The sequence below is a fragment of the Pantherophis guttatus genome, chromosome 1 (genome assembly GCF_059756535.1).
Source record: "Pantherophis guttatus breed Tessera chromosome 1, ASM5975653v1, whole genome shotgun sequence".
Lineage (NCBI taxonomy): Eukaryota > Metazoa > Chordata > Lepidosauria > Squamata > Colubridae > Pantherophis > Pantherophis guttatus.
Window position 1 is genome coordinate 38,994,492 of NC_142063.1, and position 21,072 is coordinate 39,015,563.

Genomic DNA, 21,072 nt, shown 5'->3' on the forward strand with positions numbered 1-21,072 from the left:
AGGTACTTTGAAGAATAGTTTGACTGCCTCTTCTTTGTGGCAACCCCTGAGAACACTGCTATCATGTCACCCCTAGTCCTTCTTTTTTTCTTTTCTTTCCTTCTTTTCTTTCTTTTCATAAGACTAGACATATCCAGTTCCAGCAACCGTTCTTTATATGTTTTATCCTTGAGTCCCCTAATCATCTTTGTTGCTCTTCTCTGCACTCTATCTAGAGTCTCATCTTTTTTACATCATGGCGACCAAAATTGGATGCAGTATTCCAAGTGTGGCCTTACCAAGACATTATAAAGTGGTATTAACACTTCACATGATCTTGATTCTATCCCTCTATTTATGCAACCTAGAACCATGCTGGCTTTTTTGGCAGCTGCAGCACATTGCTGGCTCATATTTAAGTGATTGTCCACTAGGACACCAAGATCCCTCTCACAGTCACCACTATTGAGCAAGGTACCACATATCCTGTACCTGTGCATTTTGTTTTTCTTGCCTAAATGTAGAGCCTTACTTTTTTCACCATTGAATTTTCATTTTGTTAGAAAGCGCCCAATGTTCAAGTCTGTCAAGATCCTTCTGTATCTTAAGCCTATCTTCTGGAGTGTTGACTATTCCTGCTAGCTTGGTGTCATCTGCAGTTTTGATGAGTTCCCCACCTATCCCTTCGTCCAAATCATTGATGAATATGTTGAAGAGTACTGGGCCTAAAAAAGAGCCCTGGGGTATCCCACTGCATACATGTAGGTGCAATTCCATTGAGGATTACACATTGAGTGTGGTTGGTCAGTCAGTTACGAATCCATCTGGTGGTGATGCTGTCTAATCCACATTTTTCTATTTTCTCAAGTAGTAGGTTATAGTCTACTTTGTCAAATGCCTTACTGAAGTCCAAGTAATTATATTGACAGCTTTCCTATGGTCCACTAATTTTGTCACTTTGTCAAGGAATGCAATAAGATTAGTTTGGCATGATCTGTTTTTGACAAACCCATGTTGGCTTTTGATTATTACTTTGTTTGCTTCTAGGTGTTAGCTGATTCATTGCTTGATTATCTTTTCCAGAATCTTCCTTGATATTCAGGTCAGGCTGATGGGTTTCCTGATCTACTGGGTATTTTTTTTTCCTTTTTTGAATATGGGAACTACATCAGCTCTTTTCTAGTCCTCTGGCAGTTCCCCGGTGATCCAGGATCTTTGAAATTTATAATTCAGTTGTTCTGAGATCACATCTGCCAGTTCCTTCAGAACCTATAATTCATCTGGTCCTGATGATTTGAACTCGTCTAGGGTAGACAGGTGCTCACTTACCATTTTCTTCCCTATTTTAACTTGTGTTCCTAATCTGTTTTTTGTGGTACTGTTTTTGATAAGTTGGACTGCTTTTTCCCTTTGTTTAAAGACAGATGCAAAAAATGAGTTAAGTAGTTCTGCGAGCTCCCTGTTGCTTGTCACCTTCTTGCCACTTTCTCCCAGCAATGGACCAATTGTTTCCTTGACTTTTTTCTTGTTTTTAACATATTAGAAGAAGCTTTTTTTTTGTTATTTTTTACTTTTATCACAAGCCTTTGTTCATTGTGAGCCTTAGTTTTCCTCATTCATCTTGCAGGCTTGGGTTATTTGCTGATATTCTGCCTTAGTTATGTGCCCCTCTTTCCACTTTTTATACTTGTCCTTTTTGTCATTCAATTTGTCAGAGAGTTCTTTATGCAGCCATGCTGGTTTCTTTTGAGAGCTGTTTTTTTTTTCTTCTTCATTGGTATTGTGCTAGACTGGGCTTTTATAATCTCACTTTTCAAAATTTCCCAAGCTTCTTGAGTTGTTTTCCCCTTGAGGATTCTCATCCATGGAATCTTTCCCAAGCTCTCTCTAAGTTTATTGAAATTAGCTCCAAGAATCTAGACTTTGTTCTATTGCTTGTGCTTGCATAATGTTGAATTCCAATATTGCATGATCACTCCCCCCCAAGGTTCCTGTAGCTTCAACACCTTCTATCATTTCATCTCTGTTAGTGAGAATTAAGTCCAATATGGCTGATCCCCTTGTTCCCTTCTCTACTTTTTGGGAAACAAAGTTGTCTGCTAAGTTTGTCAGGAACCTGTTTAATCTTCCACTTGGTGCAGAGTTTGTCTCCCAGTTGATGTCAGGGTAGTTAAAATCCCCCATTACTATTGTGGTGTGCTTCCTACATACCTTAGTTAACTGACTAGCAAAAAGTTCATCTATTTCCTCTGTTTGGTTGAGTGGCCTATAGTATACACCTATGGCAATGTCATTTCCCCCCTTTTACATTGGCCCAAATGCATTCCAGGCAGTTTTCATCATTGTTGTGCTCTATTTCTGTAGAGATGTAGTTATTAATTAATTATGTAGTTATTACTTCTTAAACCAAATGGATGTGTTCCATTTGGTTTAAGAAGATACTTCTATACAATTGTGCTCAGAACTTGATGTGCTTCCTTGATCAGCAAAAGCTCTCCATTTCTTTTTCTTGTGGCCAGCAGACACTAACAGATTTAACACCTTAAACCCAGTAAAGGTCTGATTGCTTCACTTGCAGAGGATTTCTTAAATGAGGCAAAGATCATAAGGTTTGACTGGATTGCAATATCTCCATGGAAGAACTGGGAATGAATATGCAATTTGCTATAACTGTTTAATTATGCCAGGGATTTCTTGTAGAAATCTGATGAATATTTCTGCAAATCAGCATTCCCCCCAATTTTTCAGAATCATTGGAAAAGGTTGCTTGAAAAGGGTTGCAATTTCACAGGATATGGAGGACACCAAATGAGGGAATACAACTATAAATGATTAGAAATAAATTTACTTATGATGAGCTCCATTCATTAATTTATTACCCACAATTTAATTCAGGCCACATCACACCGATCTTGGTATAATGCACACAACTGCACAAATGAAATCTGTATCTAAGAATAATCAGTGAGTGAATCTTTTGACTGCTTGCAATGCACGACTTAAACATTAAGGTCTATTTCATCATATAAAGGGTTAATGTAATAAAGTCTGCTATTTCTGTTTGCCATCTCCTCTTGAGTTTCCTCCACAGAATGTCTATTGGCTAAAACCTAGAAGAAAAAAGGAGAAAACATACATATTAACGCAATTCTTGAAAACTAATTTGGGAACCTAGATGCTTTGAACAGAAAAGAGCTCTTGTAAGGTATGATGAATTCATGCTATCCGTCCAGTATTTATAGTTGACAAAATAAAGGTAACCCTTGATTTACAACTTGCTGCAATGCCCTCTACATGGATTACTGCAATGCCCTCTACATGGGGCTGCCCTTGTGGTGCACCCGGAGGCTCCAACTGGTCCAGAATGCGGCCGCGCGGGTTGTTACGGGAGCTTCCCATTACTCCCGTGTTACACCTCTCCTACGTGAGCTGCACTGGTTACTGGTGGTCCTTCGGATCCACTTCAAGGTGCTGGTACTTACCTATAAAGCCCTTCATGGCATGGGCCTGGGGTACTTGCAGGATCACCTTCTGTCTGCCTCCAACCGCCCAGTGCGCTCACATAGGACTGCCCTCCTCCGGGTGCCATCGGCCAGACAATGTCGGCTGATGACACCCAGGATGAGGGCGTTCTCTGTGGGCACACCGATCCTCTGGAATGGTTTACCCACTGGGCTCCAGATGACCCCCGACCTCTGCTCTTTCCGCGGTGACCTGAAAACATGGCTTTTCCAACAAATTTGCTGATCTGATGGGAGCTTTTACCTTTAATTCTTTGGGGATTTTAATTGAGTATTTTAGTCATAATTTTATTGTTTTATTGTTTTATCTTTGTGAGCCGCCCCGAGTCCTTCGGGAGAAGGGTGGAATATAAGTATAAATAAACTAAACTAAACTAAACAACAAGACACTTAGTGACCATTTGAACCTACAAAAGATGTTAAAATGCTACTTATGACCTGGCTTCAAAGTTCTGACATCACACATCCCTGCAGTTACATGACCACATTTTGGGAGCTCAGCAACCAGCCTGCATTTGTGGCTGTATGCAGAGCTCCTGGTCATGTGACTGCAATTTACAATTTTGCCAGAAACCAACATTTACTTCTGGTTTCCAACAAAAATCACCCCATAGTGAACAGATGGTTCACTTAATAACCACCACGTCTACTTAACAACTATTGCATTTGCTTAACCCTGCTATATTCCCTTAATCATCACTGTGTTCCTTAATGACTACCATGAAAAAGGTCATAAAATCAGATCCGGTCATATAGGTTACCTCAGTATGACCATCATGACTTACAGCTGAATGCCAGGCTCAATTATGGTAATAATTCAAGGCCTACTTGTAACACTTAGGTTGTTCATTTGCTGTGCACATGATGTCATTTCTGCATTCAGAAAACTTGAACTTTATATTTAAATGTATAATATAGAGGCAAAGTTGCTTGGGTGACATAAAACCTCTCCTTTATTTTTACAGAAGTGTACTCTAGGTAACAAACAACCAAATATGCTAAGATATAATACTTTTAAAGGCGGGTTGGGTTTTTTTGGTTTGGAGGTTTGAACCAGATTAGGATTACAATGGGGTAATGGGTAGCTTCCCTACCCACCCATCCCCACCCTGTGTACTCAATTCTCACTTATTAGCTAGTTGTAAGGGTCTACTTAGGCCATCAAGTCCAACCACCTAGTCCAGTGATGGCTAACCTTTATGCCATCGCGTGCCAGGAGAGGGGGGCGGGGGAGGGTCGCGCACGCACATGCCCACGCACATTTGTGCGCAACCCCCTCCTCCTCCCCCCCCCCGCTCCTGGCACATGATGGCCTGGTAGGCCCGTTTTTCTTTCTTACCTGGTTCCAGATCCTCTCTGTGTATCTGGGAACGGCGAAAACAGCCTTTCCCACTCCCTTGGAGGCCCTATGGAGGCTGAAAGGGCCCATTTCCCAACTCCCGGTGGGACAGGAAGTGACATTTTTTGCTGTCCCCAGCCTCCAGAACCTCTCTAGGAGTCTCTAGGAGCCTCTCTAGGAGTCTGTAGGAGCCTCTCTAGGAGTCTCTGGAGGCTGGCTATTTTGCCTTGTTCAAACACATTAGTGACATGGAACCTACCACTATATGGACAATTTGTTCCATTGACAAACTTCTTTGATATCAATCAAACTCTACCTTCCTATAACATCAACCCATTATTTAATGTCCTGCACCCTGAGAGTAATTCTTCACCTACTTCTATGTCACATTTTTTCAGGTATTTGAAGAGGAGTTCTAGCATATCAACCCTGAAGCCTAACAATGTCCTTGAATCTTTGCAGACAGCTTAATTTATAGTTTCCTGCTCTCTTTCTTCTTTGCACTTGTGTCAGTTTGTCTGAATCCTTCTTAAGATGTACTGCCCAGAATTAAGCGGAATAATTATTTCATGTGATATTGATACTACTTAGCCTTTTTTCCAGCTACATCATGCTACTGACTCACATTTAAATTATATTTCCATTTTCTATGGTATTAACTAACCTGCCCAATCTTGTGTCATCTGCAAATTTGTAAAGCATTCCCACCACATAGAAGCCATTAATATATATAACATGCAGAGCTCAGAGCCAAATGTTGTGGCAGTCCATTTAAGGTCTCCCTTCTAGTTTAATGTTGATAAATATTCTTTGTGCCATTTTGACCCAAGTACGTGTTTATATAATTATTATGCCATCCACCCCACACTTAACTAACTTATTAATTGGAATGTCATGGTTGTCCTTTGTCAAATGCTTTGTTGAAATCAAGATATATTATGCTCACAGCATTTCACAATCTAACCAAGGAAGTTGCCTGATCAAAGCATGAGATAAGTTTAGTTTTGGAAGACTTGTTCTGGAGAAATACATACAGTAACCTGACATCTAGTATTTAACACCTTGTTTCAAGTTGTTTACAACTCAATCTTTTTAAATTGTAGAACTGTTCAGACTGGATAATGGATCCTTATTTTTCCTTTTTCTGAAAATTCATCATTCATAATTTTTCCAGGATTTGTCTCAAATAATACATAAAGGTTTGGTAGATCACCTGCATGAATTTTCAGTACCCTAGTATGCAGTTTGTCTGACTTTGTAACATATTCATTGACCATGTTTCTATCAAAGTTAAGTTTCCATCTTGCCATTTCATCCTGCTCTTCAGAATTGCTTGTTGGAACTCACATCATTTTTTCAGAAAAGACTAAGTCAAAAGGTGAATTGAGTAGTTCTATTTTTCTTTATTATTCATTAATGTTTTGCAACTTTATGGCATTTTGATCTCGCTTTTATTTTGAACACATCTGAAGAAGTTCCTTTTGTTGTTCTTAACATTCTTGTCCTACCTTAGCGTATTGCTTGGGACACAGGAAGAGGGGCCACACCAGTGCTAGTAGGAAGTGGGGGTTTGCTCTCTGTACAGGCCATGCTATTAGTATATAAAACAAGAGCAAACCCCACTCCCTAGTAGTACTGATAATGTTACTTAGCTTGGTAATGAAATGTCTGTAAGAAACGCTCAAAGAGTTCAACCCTGAGCTACAAATATTCTCTTTTATTATTAAAATCAACTTTCTTAAAATAAAAAAAAATCCACAATCATCTTCAGCTTTAGTTTTCCCTTACAATAAAGAACTCCACTCCAGACTATGTCTACCATATTGGTAGTATCATTGGCTTAATGAAAGTGGAGTCATTTGGTCCTATTCTAAGGGATTAATGAAAGGGAAGTGACCTCTTGCAAAAGCATATATCCAAACACTTCTATTTTATGGCATACCTCTTCATGGGAGAGCTACAATATTTCTTCTTCATCAAGTTGAAACCAAGATTATAAACCTAAATGTTCTAATTTACTCTTAAATAATAATGTCAATCTATATCATAAACTAAAATGTTAACTCTTATTGTTTTTTAGTATCTAAATAACATCAGCAGGCTTTAGATCAATATTAGCAGGCTTGGTATCAGATTTATGATGTAAAACAATGTACAAATTTTTTTTTCTATTTTTAATTTTGCATCTTTGATGGATGGACAGCCTTAGGGGTTAAATATACTAAAACTCTATATCTCTGGAAAAAATTATGCTCATTAGAAAGCTATGAGATTTAATGTTTAATTTTTTAAAAAGGGTTTACCTTTTTTCCTATGCCAAATTGAGTTTAGGGGAAATCCAAATTTGAAAATTGGAGAAAACATGGTAATATGAAAATATTGGATGGAAGCAGGGATATTGACTTAGGACCACCTGATAAATGAAGATGAAATTTTAGCATATTGCTCCATCACTTGAAGATGGAGAAGAGATTGGACAGCCACTTCTCCAGAATGATATAGGGCAGTGATGGCTAACCTTTTCTGGACCGAGTGCCCAAATGTGTGTGTGCGCACAAATGCATGACCCACAAATGTCCCCTGCACACGCCCCGCCCCTTGTGCATACACGCGCCCCCTGAATCCCCCTGCCCCCTGCGCATAGGCGCATGCCTCCTGCAAGCACCTGCAGCTCCCCACATACACATGCAGCCCCCCGCATGCACCCTCATGCATGCATACGTAGCCCCCTGCACACGCCCCCATGCATGCACTCGCAGCTCCCCGCATGCATGCAGCCCTCTGCACATGCATGGCAGAGACTCGAAGACCAGCTGGCCGGCGGGAGGCGCAGGCACATGTGCGGCGGAGCTGAACTGGGGCGATGGCTTGCGTGCCACCTCTGGCACAATTGCCATAGGTTTGCCATCACAGATATAGGGTCTCCTGCTTGAGCAGGGGGTTGGACTAGAAGACCTCCAAGGATCCTTCCAACTCTGTTTTGTCTTATTCCATGTAAAACATAAATATCATCTATTAGATATAGCCCAATGGCAATATTTACAGTTACATTTGCTAACAAGATTGTTTGGACCAGCAAACAATAACTTTTTCAGTTTTGGAGATACCTGAAATACTAGAACAATTTGTTAAAACCCACTATTAATTTTTATAATTTGTTATCAATAAATCAATCTGATATGCAGATGTTAAGATATGAGTAGAATAAAGAAACAGAGATTCGTAATCTCTATCTACTCATCTAGAGTATATTAACTTCTATAGCAAGACTGTCAATTGAACTCAAATTATGATTTATACAACAAAAATATTTATAAGTTATTGGACTCTATTCCACTTGTATAGAAAAGGACTGTCAAAAAAAGCATTTTGTTGGAGATTAAATAAGGGTAATTTTTTTTACAAAAATACATTTTTTACAATGTCCTATACTTACCAAGTTTTGGGAAAAAGTAGTGGACTTTATTACACTTGTCAAAGAAAAGCTAAACTTCTCAGAGGATAATATACTCTTGAACTACATACCTACTAAATAGTGCAAACTACATGAATAGATTCTCTTTCCCCTTACTATGCCAAAAGAGTATTGGAGCATTAGAAAGATAAATGTATGGCTCTTATCACTCAGTGGATTGAAGACCTATTGCATTTATAATCTATCAGCGGATTACCTATAGATGTGGATTTTTATGCACAGGTATGAAATATGGGACTCATTTATACAGAATATACAGTAGGTTAAAAATAGCTCTATAAATGTATCAGAAATGTATATGTCTTGACCAATATTTGTATTAGACAAGTATATATAGAATTGTAACTGTTTATCATTATAAACATCATTTTTGTTGTATTTTCCACTTTTGTTATAGTACTTTTTATGTGTTTTTAATAATGTTTGTATCACTATTATTTTTGTATTCTGCTCTTTTTTCTTTCCTTTTTATTAATTAAATAGCAACAATAATTATTAACTTCAGAGGCTTTTTGCCTTAAACAATAATTTTAAAATATTTTAAAATTGCAGTTCTGGGAGGGAGTTGGATCCAGGAACAACTAGGTAATTTTGGCACCCTATTCCAAGAAGAGATTTCATATTTGATATTCTTATCCCATTCCTACAGATACACCTCTGAGGCTTTTGTTACTTTGAAATACAGTGCTTATCAAGGCGTAGATTGATTGGGAATGTATTCCAGCCTTTGCACTTGTATACTGCATATGTTTTTTCTCCCACTGATTTCAGTGCAAGAGGGAAACTGTCAGAGTAAAATAAAATTGGAAAAAATGTTGCTCGCCCACATTTAGCTTTGTCAGTGCAAATACAGCAGGATAATGCAGGTGGGGTGTTGTTGTTTTTTTAGCTCTGGTAGTCCCTGTCACATTGATGGAGGTGCATTGTTCATACATACATAAATATATAGAAAATTGAGCCCTTACACTTGGGTTACATGGTGTGTCAAACATGGGATTATCAAATCCTTCTACAATTGTTCCACCGAAATCTTCTTGATCCCTTTTTTGTTTCCACAAAGAGGAAAGATTGAGAGAGGAAAGAGATCTGTGAAAATAGAAATGACAGAACATCAACAAAGACAATTGTATTTGATTTCTTAAGAAGCATCACTGAAGTCTAATGAATTTAGTAAGTTATCAGAATTTAAAATCTGTGTACCATCAGTGAAAACTGGCCAAAAAGAGAAGCTACCCTCATATCAGCAGTCTTTGTAGCGGATGTGTGAGCTAACATAATAAAATTCAAAAAAAGTAAAATAAACTCCCAAAGTATACTTTGTTATTTTCAGGACATTTATGCTGCACAAGAATTGATGTCACTGTGATCTAAATTTATTTCAGATTTGCAGTTTAGGCTGAATTAATAAGAGCATATATTCGACTATATAAAGATACTGAGTGATTTCTCAAACCCACCCATTTAGGGGAAAGGAAAAGACTAGTAATAGGTTTTCAAGACACAGTGAAATTGACATGTGAGAGACATAGTTGATTTGATAGTATATTGTCTTCCTTATGACCATAACTTTTTGCAAAATAGCCTCTCTTTGATTTGACTGCTTCATCCCCTGGAAAATGGCATGTTTTGGGTAGCTGCCATGAAACAATGTCACCTAATGTGACCCTGTAGGCGTGCCTTTTTTTTTTGTCATACACAGCACGTCTTTTGGAACAGATAAAGTTGGCTTTCAAAACCTGTGGTTTTTTTTTTTCCTCCAGTCACTTGGCTGGATTATTGGAGGAGCCCATCTGGGAAATGATTTTGGAATGAGAACACGCTGTGATATGGCCTTGGTTGTGTTGAATGGCAGTGCACTTCTACGATGTTTATGCTGTTTGGTTATTTTGTTTTGTGTTTTTAATTCTAAGTTAGCCATTCAATTTCCCTTGAGCGGCCATATATACATTGCCTAAATAACAAACAAATTTATTTAGCCTGCCATCGCCAATGCTGTGGAATATGCAGGCCTATCAGTATCAATTTCTGGATAACTTTTGGAACTGGAACTGAATGATGGTTCCATATTGTTCTTTACCCAAGGCAATATAATTGGGTTGTCCCTGAGGTAACAATTATAATGGCTGCCTATAAAGCAGTCAATGGAAACACTGCAGATTTGTTTATTCATTTATTTTTGCATTTATACATATACTTTTTGCAATAAATCACACAAGTAAAGAAACAGAAGAGGTGACAAAGCTTGGAGCAAGATTAAGCAAAGCATATTTTTAACCTTGATGCACAAAGCAATTTAATACCTCAGAAGGAACTCATGTACAGTATCTACCTTTTACCAATCCCAAATACTTCTATTATATCCTTGCACCCTCACCCAGAAGGGAATACATAGATGCTTTGCCTTCAATGCTATTGACCAGAAGATTCAATATCTCTTATCCAGAATACATGTGTATATAAATGAGTCCTATCTATCATTCTTGGATGACAGACTTAATCATTCTTCTAATCACAAATTATCAGCCCTGATCTCAACAGGCAATTGGGTGTTTCTTATTAAATAACCAAGATCATAAAGCAAGAAAGTGAGAAGACAATATAGCAGGGGTGAAATCCAGCAGGTTCTGGAGAACCAGTAGCAAAAATTTTGAGTAGTTGGGAGAACTGGCAAATACCACCTCTGGCTGGCCCCAGAGTGGGGTGGGAATGGAGATTTTGCAATATCCTGCCCCCAGAAGTGGGGATAGAATGGGGATTTTGCAGTATCCTTCCCCTGGAGTGGGGTAGGAATGGGGATTTTGCAGTATCCTTCCTCTGCCACGCCCACCAAGCCACATCACGCCCACCAAGCTACGCCCACAGAACTGGTAATTTAAAAAATTGGATTTCACCACTGCAATATAGCTATAATACATGTAACTCCTAGTGTGAATAAGCCTTTTTTTAATCTCAGGTATTTGAATGTTGATTTTTTGTTTACTTTGGTCTGTGACTAAATTATTTCCTCCTCCTCCTCCTCCTCCTCCTCCTCCTCCTCCTCCTCCTCCTCCTCCTCCTCCTCCTCCTCCTCCCCATCACAATCACCCATCAAAAATGTCAGTCATTAAACACCTGAGCAAATGAAGATTCACAAATCAACGGCCACACAAAATAGTCCACCAATGTGGCAGTGTAATTAAGGAGGTTGTCTCTTTGATTGTTAACCTCCTCACCTGGTGGGGAGGGGGGGGGGCTGGGTGACAGAGAACCTGAGCAGAAATCCTCAGAAAATCATGTTTGATGGTGATATAAGAAGCTGAACTCCTTTTATTCCCTACAGCTGCATAGAATCGCTGTTATTCCTTTTAAGATGACCTCAGTCACCCTGCAAGGTGCATAATAAATTTGATCCCATCTTTAAACTCTCATTATAAGTTTGTGTGGCTGTTCAGGAAGCTGCTCTTGGCTGTCTCTGCATTCAAAAAAGGAGCTTTCTCTGCATATTTCAAACCCTCTTATGATGGATTAGTACAGCCCTCATATTTATAACAGGCACCACATGAAACAGATGTAATCAAAACCATCTGTTTGTAATGGTTCCATTTCAAATGGGATTCTGAAATTTAGCTCTCAGAAGAGCTGCTCTCTTGAAATTCCTATATATATATCTATTTCCCATGTCTTGTTGGGCTATTTCTTCTTAATATATGAAGGAAGAAGCAAGTGACTTTTTGACATGTCCTTCTGGTAGCAGAGGGAGCTACAAATCATGCCCATGCATATTTGCAGAATTTAATTTTTTTGTTCTGAGCTGTGGAAAGTATTCCAAGGAGGCTCGTCTCCAGAGTCGTAATATTGCTTATGGGCATCCAGATTATTTGCTCAAAGCTTTCCTCTTTAGGAAGGCATTTTTCCCCAGGAGCGTTTTGACTTGAAGATGTTATCTATTTTCCCTGCCCACTTTTGTTAGTCATTCTTTTCAGTGTTTTATTGGTCTTTGTTTTTAGACGATGGCTAAAATCATTTGGCCTAAGTTATTTTAATTTTATACTGATATAAATGCTGTTGCCCATCTTGAGCGCTGCATATGCATTAGACAGGCAGGAGACAAATGTTCATATTATTAAATAAAAAAAGTATTACATCACATTGGCTTTTTAAAAATGTATCTGTTATTATACTGAACGATATTTTTGTGCAATTTGATCTTGGCAGTCTCAGGAGTTTTTAAAAAAGCACCACGAATCACCCCCCCTCCAATTTCCACCCTTCATGGAGGGCATTGTTGTTTTTCTCAGTGTGGCTGCCAATTGGGGGATGGGGATGAGGAGAAGGAACATCTCTGTTGCCTAGGCAACCAGGCCAATGCTCCCTTGGATCTCCAAATGTGAACCCCCATGAAAATAATGGTGTGCCAAGCCATGGAATTTCAGTGCTGATGTTATTACTTCTCACATTATACCAAGAAGTTAGATGTGCTAGCTCTTATTCCGTGTGTAGTTACACTATGGATTTTTCTTGTAGGCTTCTATTTTGTCCTGGAATAACTAGGAAGCCAGACGTTTGGTAGACTGCTGGGAAGTAGAATCATGTTCCCAAAGGATGGCACACTGTCAGAGCTTACAGTATTTATACATGGAACATTGCTCCTGATTAACATTGAGAAGGTGTTATTTTTCCTCTACTGGTTGAGTCTAGTATTTGTCAACCTTGGCAGCTTTATGATATGTGGACGAACACCCAGAATTCCTCAATTTGCATTCTAGCTGGGGAATTCTGGGAGTTGACGTCCACAGATTTAAAGCTGTCAGGGTTGAGAAACACTGAGTTAGACTGAACAAAAGTGCTCTCAAAGAATAAATGTCGTATCCAGCGTCTTTAAGATGTATGTTCCTAAGCTTAGCTGGGAAAAAGTCATTTGGTCCTAAAGCTTTCCTCCTTTTGAGAGGGATGAATTGGTCAAAATGTTGACTGATGGGTCTGGCAATTCCAGCCATCTCAGTTCTCCTTGTACCAGCAAGCAAAGATATTTTTATTCAGACAGGCCCTTTGGCATATGAGCTGCTTTGACTGCTGAGCCAGCTGAGTATGAAGGTTTTTCCTTTTGATTTTACTTTTCTTGTTACTAACAGCTGCTGTAAGCTCTATTTTGGGGAAGGAAAGGTTTTGTTTATAAAAAATTAATGTACTGAATTTATAAATTATAATTTTTGTTTTAAAATCAAACAAAGGCCAACCAAGTAAATAGAAATGTCATTTTATATAGCAGCACTACATGATGCTTATAGTATACCCTCTTCTATATGCCTTCTACTGTATATTAATAATGTAAGTATGCAATTTAAACTCAGGTTGTCTGAAGGGGTTCCTTGAGGTTTTCCTTCATTCCAGTAAATTAGTTTATTCCATTCTTCTGAGTCTTTTACCTCCAGATGTTCTGGTATTGTTTGTATCTAGCCAGGATGTCTTTTGATTAGGAACTGTAAAAGCTAAGGCCCCAGCTTGTCTGAAAGTCACCTAGTTAGAGAAGACTGAAAATTGGTCCATTCTCATTATCATCTCAAAGCCATTCTTTGTGCTGTTTTAAATCCCATAATGACTTTGAATCTATTTTTCTATTTCACTAATGCTGCCTATGTTACAAGTCAATTCCAAGGTCTTAGTTTAACCTGACAGACCTCTAAAGCAACTCTTGATCAATGTCTAATTTTTGTTTCTAGGTTTGGAATTCTCCATTTATTTTCTTGAGCTTTCTTCCTAAAATTTCCAAAAGTCCAAAAAATTTCTTCTAAAGGTATAATATTGTATTTTTGCATCAATAGTAAGCCAAATATTTTTAAAAGATAGTTTAGCGGAGATTTTCAGTCCATCTTTCCTGGAATCCCACATGATTCCTCTGAAGTTTAATTCCAGAATCCTTCCAATCAGTATACACTTGTAACAGCGATCTTCCTTTTGTGCTACTTGCCCAAAGAGCCCATTTTTAGATTATTCTTTATCATTTTTATCCTGGGATGAGAGTGACATCAGCAAAAAAACATTTCTATTGTTGAACTAATTGGCTGACTCATGCCATGACCACATTCAAGAGCAGGTTGACCAAATGCCATGACCACATTCAAGAGCAGGTTGACCAAACCTAGTATCATAAACTCTTTAAAACCTGTCTCAAATGTTATAAAACTCCCAGTTCAGATTCCTAAAATGCTATTCTGATTACCTTACTGTATTTCAGATTCAGCACTCCATTTAGTAATTGGGATGATCCTGATGGGATCTTTCAGCTAGAATGTCCATAGCTAAAAACTGGAAAGATAAAATTATGACATTGGAGCGCTGGTACCAGAATGTTTGGCATATAGCTATAGCTGAGAAATTGACCTACTTTCCTCAATTGTGCTTTAGTCAACCTACAGTTAAAGCCTTTGCAAGTATATGGTCTGGTTTTATATCTTATGCTATCCATGGGGACTATAGTTGTTTCATGTCAGCTTAATATGGGAGGAATATTAAAGAACTATTAATATGTGATTTTATGACTTGCTTTTCTTGTCTTCCTTTTTAACCCTTATACGTATGTGTATGTGTGTATATTGTATGTATGTATTGTACTTTTTATAGTTATTGTAATATCTTTATAAATAAAAAAAATACTTTAAAATACTGGCAGAATATAAATAGAAAACCATTAACACTAGCAAATTACCTATTCATTGTTAGTTATCCAACACAATGCAAAACTCTCTCCTTAGCCCACCTGAATGTCTTCCTTTCCATGACATTGGAGGGATGACATAACAATGCTCTTTTTATCCCTATGGCTTGAAGGAACCTGAGCCTTTAGTCCATGTATTCCATCAATTCCCTTCTACATCAGTTTAGGCCCTGCCCTGATAACTCCACCTACAAAAGAAGCTACATCTGTTCTGAGTATGATTTCATTTTCCTTTCACTGTCAGACCAGAATCTTGACATCTTCAGAAGAGTTGTAGACGGTCTTTCAGCTGATATTGCTTTATGGAGGAAAATACTCTTCTAATTTTAGGATCTTATAAATATACAAAGTTGTATTACAATCTAATCAATTTTTTTTAAGTATTTAAATGCTATAAGATTCTACTATTTTTATTTATAGTGCTTTGCGGGTTGAATCAGTCTATTTATTTCTATAATTAATTAATCCATGTTTTGAGGACTGATAAATGCTAACACAAATAGTATAAAATCCTGGTCAGGTACCATAACAAAGAAACTAGAGCAGTTTGAAAAAGGTAAAAAGTACCATCTCAGGTTTTGATTTTCAAAAATGACATAGAATAGGTCATTTAAAAGAGGGAAAACCTCTGGTTAGAACACTGCCTTTGATGCAGGTGACCAGGTTTCAAGTTCTGCCTGGTACTTAGCCTACCAGTAGGGTTCCTTGAGAAAAGACCTATTAATGCTTCATCCGGCTACCTCAAATACAAGAGTGACATGAACCAGGAGAGTCATACCAATTCACTTATCACCCAGATCTCTGCAGTAAGCCTTCTAATGTTAAAACAGCTATCTGTACAGATCTAAACTGATATCGTGTTACATTGCCAGACCATGCCAGAGCTGCAATAGTAAAGGAACAAGCATTCAAGAAATATGATGCAGCCTAGCACTTGGTACAGCAGCTACGAAGGTCCTGGAAAAGATATTCAAATGCTATGTATCTGTGCAATCATAATTGTTCAAGCCATAGTATGCTTGTGACATTCTACGGAAGTGAAAACTGAACTTTTAAGAAGCAGAAAAAGGAAGAATGTCGATGTTTTTGAACTTTGGTGAATATCATGGACAGCCAAGAAAACAAACCAATGGATCATCAAACATATCACCTCAAAATCTTCACTTGAAACATAAATGGACAGGCTCAAATTATCCTACTTAATAACATGATGCAAAGATCTAGCTCTTTGGAGAAGCCTCTAATATTGGGAAAGGTACAAGGAGAGAGAAGAGGAAGATGACCGGCAGTAAAATGGTTGGACTCAGTTATAAAGTCACTACCAGAAAATCTGAAAGATGAAGTTAAGGATAGATTGTCATGGAGAAAATATATCTATCTGATTGCTAAAAGTCAATAGCCCCTTGACGACCCATAATCAAAATATAATAAATGTATACGAGGAAACAGGCTATAGTTCTGAATCTTCAAAGAATGCTCAAATAGAGGTGAAGTAGCATCATTAAATACTTTCATGGACCAACTATCTTGTGTCATCTTTTTTGAGGTGGACGGTATCATACTAAGTAAAATTGAGAAACACTACTTTGATGTAGCTGGAGAACTCCAGGCAACACTTGTAAGGAATTTTGCATTAGGAGATGATAAACCTAGGAAAACCGAAGAGCGAGAGTTCCAGTCTTCACCACTTATTTGTGGTGTGCCACAGGACCCAGGACTCTCTCCATTCTGTTTTAACACCTACATGAAGTTGCAAAGTGAGATCTTCTGATACAATGGGATGAGGTATCATTAGTACATCAATGATACTCAACTTACAGTATCTCCATCCCAGATGCAGTGTGGCTGTTAATGCTATTTCCCAGTGCCTGGAGGCTGTGGGGAGTCTGGACGGGGGGACAACATGCTTCAACTGAACCCTGACAAGATTGAGTGATTATAGGTACAATTTCATTAGCTAAGGAATTACAGGTGATGAAGCCCAAGAAAAGAGCCTTTTCTGCTATGGATCCTGCCACTTGGAACATCATTCTCCTAGAAGTGAAATCTGCCCCCATCCTCTTGGCCTTTGATAAGGGCAGAGGTGGGTTTCATCAAGTTCTGACCAGTTCTGGAGAATGGGTAGCGGAAATTTTGAGTAGTTCGGAAAACCGATGCTAAAAATTCTGACTGGCCCCGCCCCCATCTATTCTCTGCCTCCCAAGTCCCAGCTGATCAGGAGTGAATGGAGATTTTACAGTATCCTTCCCCTGCCACGCCCACCAAGCCATGCTCACCAAGCCACACCATGGCCACCAAACCATGCCCACAGAACTGGTAGTAAAAAATTTTGAAACCCACCACTGGATAAGTGGTGGATAAAACCTTGGCTGTGCCAACTGGCTTAGGGTGTCCCATTCTAGAGGTGGCTAGTAGTTTAATAAGATAAAGTCCCACCTTACACACTCATTCTTTATTTAACTTCTGGTTAATGTTAACTTTCAATTTTAAGACTTGATAATGTTAACTTCCAATTTTAAGACTTCATATTGTAATGTTTCTATTGTAATTGTGTATATTGTTTTTATGATATTATAACTCATCCAGAGTTGCTCGATGGTGAGATGGGTGGCATACACATTTAATAAATAAACAAACAAACAAAATGTTCATGGACTGTTAAGTCCCCGCCGGCTCGGCCGCTTTGGAGCAGGCTGTGTCGTCAGCAGGAGGGGATTGGCGGAGACGCACAGCAACAAAAGTAGCGGGAGTAGCCGGGGTGTTTATTGGTTGCCGCTGTCTGACAGCTCGGGTTTTTAAGGAGCTGTCAGTTCGTGCGTTCGCGTTCTGTTCTCTCTCTCACTTGTTGTGTCATGTTACCTGGTTAATAAAGTTAAGAATTCAACGGCCTGGCTCCAGAGTCGTCCCTAAAGACACAACAACTGGCGACGAAGGTGAAGACCTGAGGCAAACCTACGCCTGATCGTAATTCGGGATGGCTGTCACGCTTCCAACATTCTCGCCGTTCGAGCCGGCTGCAGAGACATGGGACAACTACCTAGAACGGTTTGAGTGTTTCTTACACGCTAACGATCTCGCCGATCTATCCCCCGCCAGGAAAAGAGGCTATTTCTTAAGTTCATGCGGGCGTGACATTTTTGCCACGGCCAGGGCTCTGACTGCCCCGCAGCCAGTTTTTACCGTACCCTGGGAGGTCCTGTTAGAAAAATTGAGGCAACACTACGCCCCCTCTCCCTCTAAAATTGCCCGGCACCACGCATTTTACCAGCGGTCTCAGAAGGTTGGGGAGTCTGTCAATGAGTATATGGCATCCCTGCGTGCAGCGGCGCTGCACTGCGAGTTTCGGGAGCTTGACGACATGCTCCTGGACCAGCTGGTCTGTGGTATTCGCGATTTAAAACTACAGCGAAGACTACTTGCTCGTTCGGATTTGACCCTCCCTGTTGCCATGGACGAAGCCAGGGCGTCGGAGATGTCGGCCCACTTGTCTGCTGAGATCCAACGGGCGCAGGCCGGGGGGGGGAGGAGTTTTGTCCACTCCGCCTCAGGCCGTGCATTATGAGGAATCAGACGGGGAGGACGCCCCAGAGACCGAGGGGGAGGTGTGCCGCCTAAAGTCCAAAAGTCCTAAAGACACAACATGGACAGTATTCCAGTCTGGTTTTCTCTAACAATCATGTTCTGTATTCAGGGTTTTTAAACATAGGAAAATGATTACACATATTTATTCACACCATACTTACCCAAGAAAACATACTACAGCATGTCATGTATCTATTACCTTAAGGCATCATTTTTATAAAGAAGAAGAGTAATTCCCAGAAAAAGCAGAGCAAGGAGGATTCCTATGGCAATCCCAGTGATCGTAGGCCCAAGATGGCTGCTGATTCCTTGAGCATTCCAGTTGCTACCGGTGGCCACTTGTAGGTTGGCTGTCACAATGCTAAAGAATTTTCCTGGAAAATAATCAAATGTTACATATTGTAATTGCAGGAAGTAGTCCATTTTCTGTTAGGGAGGACATAGCTCTTCTTCCAACATGGTTCTCTAGCTGATTTCCTCATTGAGGAAAGCACTGTGGCCACCAGCAAGTAACAATTATTCCCACGAAAGCAGAAGCCGACCTCTTCATCTTTCTCTGTTTCCATTTTTACTGTTGCAATGCACTTTCCCCAGATTTGGTAAGAAGAAACACTGTGGGATTGTTAACAATCCCATGTTTATTCAGAAATAATGACATTTGCATCCAATAGTTTCAGAAAGTATGTAAGTTTATATAGTGTATAAACTACAGAATTATAAAAGCCAATGAATATACTACAATATAATTTATAAATTAAAACAGTAGAAATAATACGACGGTATGCATAGTAAGACCTTTTTGAAGATCTTAGCAGTGTTTGAGGAAGGAACCACCATGGTAGAGTATACAGTTGGCAAGAGAAGAGACTCAAATTCAAACTGTGGCATCTGATGCTGGATGGATGAGGTAACAAATAATAGAACAGACCTTGATCTAGGATTTTGAAAGCTTCCTTTCATTCAGAGCAAACCATATTGGACTTAAAGGTAAAAAAAAGTCTGACTTGGAATAAAGCATAGTCCTTTAGGACAGGGGTCCCCAACCCCCAGTCCATGGACTACTACCAATCCGTAGCATGTTAATAATTGGGGCGCAAGGGGTGGCTGAGAGCAGGAAGCTCCATTTGCACAAGTGGTGTGAACATACACGAACCATCTCTTCCTGCCACCACCACTGCCAGTCCTCGGAGCTGTAAAGGTTGGGCACTTTTGATTTAGGAGATACATACACACTGTTATTGCTACTGTCATTATCAGTTATGGTGATAATCATAAATATTATATGTCACTATTATATGTCACTATTCTAATCATTGTACATATCAAAATGATGCATGATATTTTATTTTGAAAAAAAATACAGCATTCCAGCAAGGGCTGTAATTATACTACTATAAAATGCTACAACAAAATAAAAGCATCTTCACACGCACACAGAGAAATGCTTGTTTAAAGCACGTTAACCAAAGCAGCTAAATTATTCCAGCAGTACATTAATGAAACCCTGGCAGGGCAAACAGAAATAATATTTAGTGAATCTTCCAATGTCTTAATGCTTTATTAATGGCTTCTAGCACATTTAGCTTTAGACATCCAGAGCCAAGGAATCTCTCTCTCTCTCTCTCTCTCTCTCTCTCTCCTTCTTCTTCTTCCTCTTCTTTTTCTTCTTCTTTTTCTTTTTCTTCTTCTCTCTCTCTTTTTTTCTCTCTCTCTCCTTGACTCATATGCTTGTCACAAAGCAGGCACTGAGGAAGCTATTGGATGAGACACTTTATCTAGACATTAATGCCTATTCTAACAACCAATGGTTCTTTATGGTTTTGGACAGATAATTTCTCTGTGTCTGGTAATACGATCCTTTAATTTTCATTGCAAGGACATTTGGCATGCAAAGCCATTCTCCCATGCCCTTTTACTCAAGGAAGACTCTTGTACAGGCAAAGCACACTGCTTACTCCCTGGAGCTGGACCTCTAGAATAAGGACATACTACAGCAATATAATCGAAAGACTTACCATGGTCAGCTATATCCTTCAGGATGTCATTAGCCAGCTGTTCAGCATGAGTGCCAGCATAGGGTCCTGTTTTATTGTCAATTAGCACAATCTGGATGATTGAGTCTAAGCCACGTGGCACAATTCTCAAGGGAGTCTGCAATTTTTTCATCTTGGACATGGCCATCTGAACACCTTTATTCCTGGGCTTTGCAGAAAAAAAAGAAAGAAAGAAATACGTCTATTTAAGCCAATCCAACGTATTAAGCAACATTTCTAGAAATATTAAGAAATTTTTAATTTTAGACTAGTCAGGACAATGACCAATTAACTGTCTTTTTTCGACTAAATAAAGATTCATTCAAGTCTTTTCCTAACAGTAAACATTGGAATCTATTTATCCAATGGTCCAGCTCTAATTTTCTGATTTAATATTATTTTCACTGGTATCCCAACTACCTTTACACTGATTGGCCACTAGATACTCC

General features: G+C 39.1%; 1 protein-coding gene across 1 annotated transcript in view; it reads right to left on the bottom strand.

Moving 5' to 3' along the window:
- Window positions 1-2,806: 2,806 nt before the first annotated feature.
- Window positions 2,807-21,072, bottom strand: part of AMN (amnion associated transmembrane protein) — a 33,404-nt gene continuing 15,138 nt past the window's right edge. Inside the window, exons 6-9 of the mRNA XM_034416693.2 lie at window positions 20,606-20,792; window positions 18,790-18,964; window positions 9,280-9,400; window positions 2,807-3,089 (exon numbers count right to left, since the gene is read on the bottom strand). Of these exons, the coding sequence (XP_034272584.2) occupies window positions 2,979-3,089; window positions 9,280-9,400; window positions 18,790-18,964; window positions 20,606-20,792 (594 nt within the window). The 3' untranslated portion in view covers window positions 2,807-2,978. The remainder of the gene's footprint in view (window positions 3,090-9,279; window positions 9,401-18,789; window positions 18,965-20,605; window positions 20,793-21,072) is intronic.